The 12,059-nt window shown below is 27.6% G+C and overlaps 2 protein-coding genes across 4 annotated transcripts in view; both read left to right on the plus strand.

The window, feature by feature from the left end:
- Positions 1 to 12,059, plus strand: part of LOC126907934 (uncharacterized) — a 119,515-nt gene that overhangs the window by 23,189 nt on the left and 84,267 nt on the right. The window lies entirely within an intron of this gene.
- The window catches only part of LOC126907938 (uncharacterized), a 19,362-nt gene continuing 7,321 nt past the window's right edge, over positions 19 to 12,059 (plus strand). Inside the window, exons 1-2 of one of the 2 annotated variants that reach the window (XM_050689654.1) lie at positions 42 to 1,590; positions 6,558 to 6,928. In XM_050689654.1, the coding sequence (XP_050545611.1) occupies positions 117 to 1,590; positions 6,558 to 6,763 (1,680 nt within the window). In that variant the 5' untranslated portion in view covers positions 42 to 116 and the 3' untranslated portion in view covers positions 6,764 to 6,928. Of the gene's footprint in view, positions 1,591 to 6,557; positions 6,929 to 12,059 lie in introns of those variants that run through there. The other variant, XM_050689657.1, reaches the window with a different exon arrangement.

Genomic DNA, 12,059 nt, shown 5'->3' on the forward strand with positions numbered 1-12,059 from the left:
CTATATTTTAAGTTCATATTCTAAAAATATTGACATAATACGAATGGTTGTAATCATGTATTCTTATATTGAGATTTTTTTAGCATATAATAAGTTTACTATATTTTCTCATTAAAATGGTTGCATGTCAAATATTTTATTTTTTTGTATTTTGGTTAAATTATTCTACAGCGTTAGAATACATTGAGTTAAATTGTAACTTTACTAAGTATATTTTGAATTATTTTAAACATAATGAAAAGTACTTGTTAAAATTAGAAGAAGACAAAACAAATATTTCAATAAATGATTTAAAAATGTATGGAAAATCTATACAATCTCACGGCGAAATTGTGATTGCTATGTTAGAAGCTCTAAGATCCGAAGATAAAGTAAATTATCCATTCGAATTAATGGATGTAAATTTATACTTGAATAACGTTTCAGGATCTGTAGAGATGAGCTATATAAATAAAAGTGGTAAATTTGATCAATTAAATGGAAAATTAAATTTACTAGAAGGGTTTTTGATGATTCATAAAGCAATGGTAAAACGAATTGAAAATTTTATGAATACTATCTGTTCTTATGTATCTTTTGATGAAGTATTTACGAATTGTCCAGATTTTAATGAAAAGAAAGACTATAGAATTCAATTTCTCCCTGGAGTTGTAAAAAAACTAAAAAACAGATTAACTAATAATGACTTGAGATTCAAAGATGAAAGATTAATATTAAATAATAACGAAATATTTAAATTATTGAAATTGGCATTGGAAAATGATTCTCACTGGGATTTTCATCCGAAAAATTTGTTATACTACGATTTAATGATGGGACATCAAAAATTTGATGAACGAAATCTCATGTCAGGTGTACAATATAGAAAATTACCAGAAGTAAAAGATTATAGGGCCGTTAACGTAATGGACTATTTTAAATTTGCACCACTTCAATATCAGTGTCCTGATGGGTCTTTTTTGACACTTTTTGACGTATTTCGTTACATGAAATACAATTTTGATACGAAACAATTACAAGGATATCAAGAGCTAGTGTTAATGTCAACTATTCGGCCAATCTTATTACTTGTCCGTATGTATGCTATATTTTTAAAGAAGTTTTGTCAATATTATATATCAAACTATACGTTTAAAAATACTTCAGATGAAATATATATCAAAATGTTAGAAATTGGTATTGTAGTTGTTGAACAAATTGAATATTTAAATAATCTAAATCTATTTCATATAAAACAGCAAATGTATTTAGATAAACTTTGTTTGTATATTCGAAATATTATTGAAAAAAAAGTAACTTCGTCCTTTAAATATATGGTGAAAAATATAATGTCATACACTAGAGGTTTTTTTAATAGAAATAAATTAAATAACTATTTTGGAGTAATAGCAGATTATACAATTACACATGATAATGTTAAACAGACTTATAACGAGTTCGTCCAACTTATTAATATAAAATCAACATACTTAATTGAATTGGAAAGTTACAAAGAATCACTTAATAAAGTGAATCAAACACGAAATATATTACCAATTTACTTTAATAAATACAGTGAAGAATTATTCAATCCCGAATCTGCTATGATAAGTAATTTCAAAATTAACTAATCATTATTAAAATAATAGTTTTTTAAGTTGAAACCCAATAATAAAAATTAATTATAATTCTAAGTGCCAAAATTTCATAAAGTTTTAATATATAATAAACTAAAAAAATTAATATACATGAATATTGATAGACAACCTATAATTATTTTGAGCTTTTGGTATATTAGATATTATACGACGTTGAATAGGTAATAATTTTATTATAATATGTTTTTTTTTGCCTGTTACCACTTTTTCTCAGCTCCCAACGAACCGTTATCTTTCAACGTTATGTAAAAATATCACAAATTATATTTATTTGAAGATATGACTCTCAACTTTAGAAATAATTTATCTCGTTTCCCGTAAATGGGGAAAATCTCCAAAAAAATTACAAATTTAAAAATCCTTAATTTTTTCAATTTTTTGTGCTTATAACTGCCATAATATTTTCAAAAATGACCAAATCAATACAATTATTTTTATAATTGACTGATGTCTTTACCTATTATTTGGTATTTTTTTTATAAATTTGACCCTTTACCTGGCCATTAAAATGACAACTTTTTCACAAAATATGAACTTTTGAAAGTGTTACGGAAATATTGACACTTTTATATATATCTTAAATTAAAATTGCTGTAATATACTTTATCATGAAAAAAAATGGACTTTATTTTGTTTTCATGATGTAAACGGAAATCAAAGTTAATAAAAAATATGATTTTTATAAAAAAGTTCTTTTTTATATTTTTTATTTTATAATGCTATAATGTAATGCTATAATCGCTCTGTGACCTATTCCTCCCACTCATATATGTTATATAATGTTCTTCCCTCTTTCTAAGATAAGTATTAACCACAGCAAGATCATATGATAATATTAACCTTATTAGTCTTGTTGGAATATTAACTGGTAGAAGTAAAGAGTTCGAAGAAGTATTGAAGAGGAGAAAAGTTAACATTTTGTTGTGTGCAGGAAACTAAGTAGAAAGAAGACAAATCAAGGGAAATAGGCGAGGGTTATAAAACAATATACTCAAGTAAGTCTGTTAAAAAGAATGGTGTAGATATAATAATGGATGAGGTAATAAAAAGTAAAGTAGTAAAAGTATCTAGGAAAAGTGATAGAATTATAAATAATGGTCGTAAAATTGATATTCGAAGAAAAAGTGCTGAATGTAATAAGTGCCTATGCACCACAAGTGGGATGTGATGAAATAGACAAGGAAGTGTTTTGGAGAGAGATAGCTGAGGTGATGCAAGGGGTACCTGGAAATGAGGATGCAGTGATAGGCGGAGATATGAATGGACATGTAGGTAATAAGTGAGAGGATATGAGAGTACATGGAGAATATGATTTTAGTGGGAAGAATGAGGCCGGAAAAAGAATACTGAATTTTGTAGTATCGTATGATCTTACTGTGGTTAATACTTATTTTAGAAAGAGGGAAGAACATTATATAACATATAAGAGTGGAAGTAATAGATCACAGATCGATTATTTTATGTGGAAGAGACAGAGCGTAAAGCGAGTAAAAGAGTGTAGAGTTATAACAGACGAAAGAGTAACTACACAGCATAGACTGATGGTAATGGAGTTGTGGTGTACCGGAAAGAGAATAAATATAAATAGAATAAACATAAAGGAAAAATCGAAGATCCGGTGGTGGAAATTGGAAGAGGAAAATGAAAAAGAGTTTGTAAAGACGGTAAAAGAGAGGACGGTGTGGAATGTCGAGTGAGACATAAATTATGTGTGAAATAAATTTGCTAATTGTGTAAAGAATACTGCAAAGGAAATTGTTGGTGAGAGTAGGAGTAGAATGCCAGGAAACAAGAAAACCTGGTGGTACGATGAGGACGTTAAAAAAATCATAGAAAGTAAGAAAAAGCAGTTCAAAGTATGGCAGAAGAGCAAAAGGAGAGAAAGAGAAGACTGGATGGAGTATAAACGCTTGTGCAAAGAAGCCTGGTGTACTGTAAATAAGGCGAAGTTTAAGAGGTATGATAGGCTAGGAACAAAGGAAGGCGAGAAAGAAATCTATAGACTTGTAAAGATAAGAGTGTAAAAGTCTAAAGATTATCATTATATAAGGTGTATGAAAAGTGTTATTTTCGAGTGATGATGATGTGAAAAAAAGGTGGAAAGAGTATTTTGAAAAATTACTGAATGAGGAGTACACAAAGGGACATTAGAGGATATCTCGTGGAATGAGGGACTGGTAGATTTAATTAGTGAGAAAAAGGCATGGGAGGCTGTGGCATCAATGAAAAAGAATAAAGCAGTAGGACCAGATGAAGTGCCAGTAGAAGTATTGAAAATATTAGGCGATGTTGGCATAAGGTGGTCGAAGGAACTTTTAAATAAAATCTTATTAGAAGAAAAAATTCCAAATGAATGCAGGAATAGTATTGTGGTGCCGATATTTAAAGGTAAAGGAAAACATACAGAAATGTATGAAAAAATTAGTTTAAGAATAAGTAGGAGTAAAACAGAGTATATAGAGTACGAGTTTGATGAAGGAGAACATGAGTTAGGTGAAATAAGGAGACTAGTAACAATAGGCCAGGACGTGATCGTAGAGGTGGAGAGTTTTAAGTATTTAGGGTCAAGTGTGCAAATGAGTTGTGGTATTGACGAGGATGTAAGATACAGAATTAAGTGCGGGTGGTTGAAGTGGAGAGAAGCGTCTGGCGTCTTATGCGATAAAAAAATTCCAATGAGACTGAAAGGTAAATTCTACAAGACTGTAGTGAGACCAGCTATGATGTATAGTTCAGATTGTGTTGGGTGGTTGATAAAAAAGTAGAGCAGAGAATGAGTGTAGCAGAGATGAGAATGCTTAGATGAATAAGTGGAGTGACTAGAGTAGATAAGATAAGATATGAGCATATTAGAGGGAATATAGATGTAGCGTCAATCGTGGATAAGATGAGAAAAAATAGACTTAGATGGTTTGGTCATAATATGAGAAAAGAAAAATCGGAAGCCGTAAGAACAGTTGTAGAAATGAATGTCGAAGGAAGAAGAAGTAGAGGAAGACCAAAAAAGAGATGGAGAGATTTTATTGAATGCGATATGAGGACATCTTATGTGAGCGTAGAGGATGTGGGAGATTGTGTCAAATGGAAGTTTAGGGTAAAGGGGGCCGACTCCAAGTAGTTGGGATTAAGGCGAGGAAAAAGAAGAAGATTTTATAATGCTATAACTAATTGAAAAATATATGGATCAATACATTTTTTTTATGATAAATACTATTTATATATCTTTTTCATTTGACATACTTTTTTTTAAATATAAAAATTTCCCTTTTTATATTTTGTATATATATTATATATACATATATACATGTATAATAGGAGATCAAACAGCTTCTAGAATAATCCATTAAGTTTTTAAAATTAAAAACTATCTACAGATTTGCATCGAAGCGTTTTTCATGATAGTGATTTTAATCATTTAATCAGATATCTTCTATACTCCCAACTATCCCACACCTCCACTTTGGCACACCCCCACTATGCTGGGTTGAGTTCATTTTTGATTGTGACACTACTTATTGTCACTGGACCTATTTTTCTAAACGATACTTCAAAAGATCACTAATGATATCTAGTTGAAGACATTGCCATCAAAAATTGAAAATTTTGCCCTCGTTCCTCGTAAATGGTGAAAATCCCCCAAAAAATGTATGGATCAATACAATTTTTTTTTCATAAACACTATATGTTTCCTTCTTTTATTTGACATACTTTTTTTTAAAATCATATATTTTTCCTTTATACAGGAAGGATTTAATTTTTAAAAATACGAGTAAAAAGTAAAATTTTATCAATTTAACTTTTGAAAATTTTCCGGAAATACTCTGAGCTTTAAATATTTGTCAAATTAAATCTTACGATAAATACTATAAGTAAAAAGTATTATATATCAAACAGTATTTAAATTAAAAAAAAAAAAAATTCGTTAGACACCTATTCTTCTATATGAAAATGGCCGTCGAATTTAACGAAAAATGTCATTTTTATGTAAAAATCACTATTCAACATTGTATTTAAAACTTCAATAACATTTTGAAAACAAATTAAAATAATTTTTTATTATATTGAAACTTTGATATTTTTTTTTTCATTTGATATACACATTTTGAAAATCTGACCCTTAGCTGCCCACATGTGGCATGCAAAATAACATTTTTTACGCACAAGTTAAAATTTTTCAACTTAATTTTTTTAAATTTTCCGAAAATATTGGCATTTTTATTTAATCTTAAATTAAATCTTTTGTAATATGAAAAAATATTTCGTGATATAGTGTTAATGGTTATCATATTCAAAAATATGCTATTATTTCGTTAAAATGTTTGGTATTGTATTTTAATTTATTCTAATATACCTTATAAAGGGAGTACGCTGATTTTCGTGAATATTATATAAATCTAGCTGACATGGAATATAAAGTTAAAGTTATTTCAATTTTTATATTCTCTATACTTGTCCCAACTATGCCACGTCCATACTGTGCCACCTCACTATGCTACCGTTTTTTTTTAAATTATAGTAATTGTGCTAATTCATTTTTATTATTTAAACATGAAAAATATAAATCTATGTTTATTAATTAACTTTTTAATCACAGTCACAATTATATCATAAAATGAAAAAAAATTTATATCGAAAATGTTTACTTATTTTTTTTAAATAACATCAAAATTTGATTTTAAAATATCAAAATTTCATGTTAAACAAGTCCCAAATTTTGTATATTATACAATTCTACAAAATGTATAAAATTCTAGTAGAATTTTTTTAAAGAAAAAATTTGAATTTAGTCATCTTGCATAGAAAATGTTCGTATATTTATAATAAGTGACTATGACCTAATTTATAATTATAGTAGTTCAGAGCTGTTTATTTAGAAGAATCGTTTAAATGAATATACATTCATCTTCAATTATTTTTTAGATCGTTTATGCAGCCAACATTTATATACTGAGATATATAATATGGAGGGTTCTGAATCTGTCAATTATGAAAAAACTAGCATTAATAGAATAAATCAAGACAATGTTAACAAGAAAATACAAACAAATAACCAAAACGCTGAAGATTCGTCAAAGCTTAATATTCCATTGCCAAAATACATGATCGATTACATACTTTTTATTTAATTTTCATATATAATTTCTTGTTATGGTTGTAATTTCTTATGGATCTTATATTTTTATGAAAATTTATGTTATTATTAAGTTTAATTAATAATTTGTAATCTAAATAAACAAAATTATCTAAGTGTCAGCATTGCAAATAAATTTAAAGAATGTGTTAATAAATTTGTAAACATCCATTTTTTAGAACCACTATTGATTTTTAATCTATATTTAGAGGTTGATTAAATAATTAAATACATCTTTTACGATTAAAATTAAAGTTCAAAACTAATGTATTGTTATGCATAGATTATTGGACCTCCGCCAACATTAACAATTAACGACAATACTAGTGCCTGATTAACACAAACGTCCTTACGACCTAACTATGGAAATGCGGTACACATGAGTGTAAACAAAACCGATTAAATTTTTCTTAAATTAATTAAAAACATAACGAAGTTAGTCGACATTTTACCACGCTTGTGGCTACTTATTTTTGATTTATCTGATAGCTAACTCACTCAGTATTGTAGCGGATATTATTTTATTATTATTTTCTGGTTTGTGCATACTCGTCATTGTTCACCTAACTTGGATACCATCAACATCAACAGAGATCTAGTATTATATTTTAATTAATATTAAATAGAAAAAAACGCTTTTTAACGTTGTCAGTTGAGAGTCTATATTTTATTGGTTATGAAATGGCTAACTGTCTTTTTAGTGGGATATAAATTATATAGGTTAGTGTTGCTCCATTTAGATACGGTTTAGCAGTCGTATATTTACTACCAATAAGTGCAGTTGATCAATTTTATACCTACGCAATTTACGATTAATACGTGATGTTTTTTCAAATAATCTTAAAGACATTTAAGTTAAAATGAAACGTTGGCTAAATTTAAAAAGAAAAAATTCTGACGTTGATGATGAAAAGACTCCGTGTATGAAAAAAGGAAAGTCAACAAAACATCGTAAGTATGATAGTAATTATTTATCAATGGGTTTCACGAGCAACGGATCTGAAGAAGAACCAAAATCTCAATGTGTGATATGTTTTGAGGTATTATCAAACAAGGCTTTAAAACCATCAAAACAAAAAGACACCTTGAAACTAAGCATAAAGAACATGCCATGAAATCCTTTGATTTTTTTAAAAATAAAGAGCAAAAATTGAGAAAAAATATGAAATTGATCAAAAAAACTGCAACTGATTGTACAAATGAAAGCGCTGTAAAAGCATCTTTTGCAGTTTCTTTACTAATTGAGAAATCAGGGGAACTTCACACGATTGCAGAAGACTTGATATTACCTGCTGTAAAAGCTATTGTTTCTGCAATGATCGGCGAAGAAGCTGCAAGTAACTTAAATATAATTGCATTATCAAATGATACATTAAAAAACGAATTAATGGTTTATCAGGAAATATTAAAGAACAGTTGTTGAGGAGAATTAATAAAAGTAACTACTTTAATCTCCAACTCAACATCAACCATCGCATAAAGACTTAATAATTAAGTAAATAAAAATTAAGTTTTAAGAATATTAAGAATAAAATAATGTATTTTATAATATTTTTAAATAAAGTGTTTAAAAATGTTAAAGTTTAAAATGAAAAATTAAGTTTAATAAAAATAATTATAAATGTGTATATTTTGTTATATTGGCTTCTATAATTTGTAATATAAAATAGTTATTATAATTTTAGTTATGATAACTTGATATGTTTTGTAAAAGAAAGGTATTCGACAAAAAATTTGTAGGGGTCCGCGATTTCTAAAAATCTATCATTGGGGGTCCGTGTTCTATAAAAGGTTAAGAACCGCTGGTTTAGCTAACTGTTAGGAACCTAGCGGGATAGCACGTTGCAGTTTGGCGGAGATGTCATGTTCTGTATTAACAGTGTAGATCTTTTTTTAATTGTGCCGATAAGATATACATACTTGACAACTTTTTCACAAAAAATTAACTTTTTCAACTTAACTTTTAAAGTGTTCCGGATAGTTTGACACTTTTATATATATCTTACATTAAAGATACCTTATCTTTAATGTAAGTGTACTTTATTATGAGAAAAAAAAATTTCGGATTTTTATTTTGTCTTCACGGTGAAAATGTCTACCGAATGCTATTTTTGTGTGAAAATTCTAGATTTTATTTTTTACATTTTTAACTTTATAATGCTATAGCTTATTGAAAAGTGTATGGATCAACACAATTTTTCTATGAGAAATAATATTTATATCCCTTTTTCATTCGACATACTCTATCTTAATCATGATATAAATAAGGAAATAGCAGATCAGCTTTTGGAATAATCCACCAATTTTTTAAAATTAAAGACTATCAAAAGATTTGCATCGAAGAGTTTTTTTTTGATAGTGATTTTAATCACTGTCAAATATCATTATACTTGATCCAACTATGCTACGTCACCACTGTGCAGCGACCCTCCTGTGCTGGGTTTTTGTTTGTTGTATATGAAACCCTTTATATAAAATAATTTACTTATAATTAGTTGAACTAGCTAGATATTGAAAAAATAATCCTAATAATTATCCAGGAATGTACATTGACAAAATCAAACTGATAAATTTATAAATATTGCGATAAGAAAATATTACTTCCTTCAGTTCCGTAATTAGAGCTTCGCCTCGGGAGAAAAATTTCCATATGTATTTTTCAACCTCTCTCCACAAAAAAAAAATCTTTGCCTTATAACCATATGTTTTAAGAAACTCTCAAAGTGATTTACATTTTGTCTATGTTCACTTTTCTAAATTAAATATTTGTTTAAAATTTTAATGTCAGCGATGTACCTTATTATATAATTTTTTAAACGTTTCTTATACCTACATTTTTTATATTTTATTGAATGGAATATTTTTTATATAATATAAAAAATTAATTATATAATATAATTAAGTCATTGGAAATATAAAATAAAAATTCTAAAATCAAAAAAATCATGGGAAGTGTCACTAATGAGTGGTTTCTTCCATCAAAATGGATTCATTTAAATTTTTCTACTCTTATCATATATGCTTATTGTGCTCATTGTACATATTTTATATTTCTAAAAAAAAAAAAATTGTCGAATATAAACATAAAATTGGGTAGGACATCGTCCACTGATGGCATATGTCGTAACACAAATAACAGAAAAAGCGTTGAGAGCGACGAGTGATGACAAGTCTGCTAACTTGGTATTCATGTGCGTGTATACAGTAGTTACCGTGCTCGGTTGACACTCTGAGTTAGTGTGGGTGTCGAAAGGTTGTTGTTATAAGAAGGAAATAAGGGTAACGCCTAAGTATGATGTGCAGACGAAGTGTAGGACATAAGTACTTTAGTTATCAGGAGAGGATAATGAAGTACGAGTTGCAGACGAAGTGTAAGACACAAAGACTCTGAAATGTTGTGGAATAGAGTAGATAGTAGAGCTCTGTATGGTTCGGTTTGAACCGGTTCGGACTAAACCAGACTAGACCACGGTTCGGTCCGGTTCAGTCTTATACTTGAAATAATAAATTGGTCCGGTCTTAGTTGGTCTGTATTTAAAAATTATTTTTTACGGTCCCTTGAAAAGTTCATAGGTCCAGTTCTGGTCTTTAAAAGAATTCAAGGACCCGATTTTGGCCCGTCTTCAAATTGAGATAATAGTCCACTTTTAATAGCAGTATAGTATTATAAATATATTTGTATTATTATTTTTAGTAGAAACTCGCGCGTGATATAATAAAAAAAAATCATAATTTTTATCGTAATAGGTTTAAATTCTTTTCATTTTGGAATAAACTAATCGTATTTATTGACTATAATTATGTCTAGACATAGAAAGGCTATTACTGCCCATCTAACATACAATATTATTTTAATTCAGTTAAGAATTAAAACTGTGTTTTTAAAGAATTACCCTTGTATTAATAACAATAATACATTTATGAGTCTTTGTACATTATGTTGGATAAAATAAAGTTAAGAAATATCAACCAACATAATCATCTAGCTTTATTTATCATCAACGAATGACGTCAGTTATTTTTTAATCTGCCTGTAAGTATTTTTTCTTATAAAATAAATTTTTAATTATTTAAAAAATAGTATAATAAAAATAAGCACATATGCTTTTTAGGAGAGATAGAAAATTATTTTGTTTTGTACAGCTTTATATTGATAGGTGTTAGTTTTTTGTTATAAAATTAAACGTTACTCGTAAAATATTTATCGATGTAAAATAATATGCTAATAATAACTTGTTGAACCAAAAATTTTACTTAGGCTAAATAAACTAATGGCTTTTACTTAACATTTTAAGTGAAAGCTTATTCAAATATATCGTAATAATTAACAATCAGTCATGATTTAATTACCCCATATGTAAGACAATATTTTTTTCGATTAAATAAATTTGATGGTATGAAAAAAATTGGGGTTGCCATTTGACATTCGAAATGGTAGCACAAAATTAATTTTTCGTTTAAATTGCTCAACAATGAATCGTTAATATAAAAAAAAAAAATTATTAACAATAATAATTTCAAAGCTACTTCGTGAGGCATAGTTAAGGAATCATTTTGTATATATAAACTAAATATGTTAAATTCTGTACAACACAAATTTGAAATTATTAGTTTACTCAAAGATATTTCTGAGTTATTGAATTTCGTTTATAGCCTATACAGAGTGATTCATTTATCATAAATCATTAACTCAATTACACTCAAAATAAAAATAATTATAGTTAAAAAAAAAAAAAAAACATTTTAGTCTTGTTTATTTTAGAATCATGAATAATTCTCAACAAATTTTCGAGTTCTTGAACTCAACTCCGGTGAGCTCTATTGATGATGACTTTTCAAATAATTCTATTTGTGAAAAATAAATATAGTTTAAAAAAAACTAAAAAAACACTCTTTTAAAGCACATCAAACTAAAAAGTTTAAAATAATTTTTAGTTCAATGTGCTTTAAAAGCGTGTTTTTTTAATTTTTTTTAAACTATATTTATTTTTCACTTTTTAGTTTCATGTTATGATAGTAGTTACTCTCAATATCATGGTTGTAATGGGTAACGGGTAATCAGGGTTCGATTCCGGGTAGAGAGTCTGAGAAACGGCTACCACATTCAAGGAAAGCAGCAGGCGCGTAAATTACCCACTCCCGGAACATGGAGGTAGAGACGAAAAATGACGATACGGGAATCATCCTTTGTAATCGGAATGAATACACTTTATATCTCTTAATGAGAATAAAGCATGTTAATATATAAATTTTAATAGAAATTAGAATATATATATATATATATATATATA

Source organism: Daktulosphaira vitifoliae, unplaced genomic scaffold, assembly GCF_025091365.1.
Source record: "Daktulosphaira vitifoliae isolate Bord-2020 unplaced genomic scaffold, ASM2509136v1 Scaffold_5, whole genome shotgun sequence".
Lineage (NCBI taxonomy): Eukaryota > Metazoa > Arthropoda > Insecta > Hemiptera > Phylloxeridae > Daktulosphaira > Daktulosphaira vitifoliae.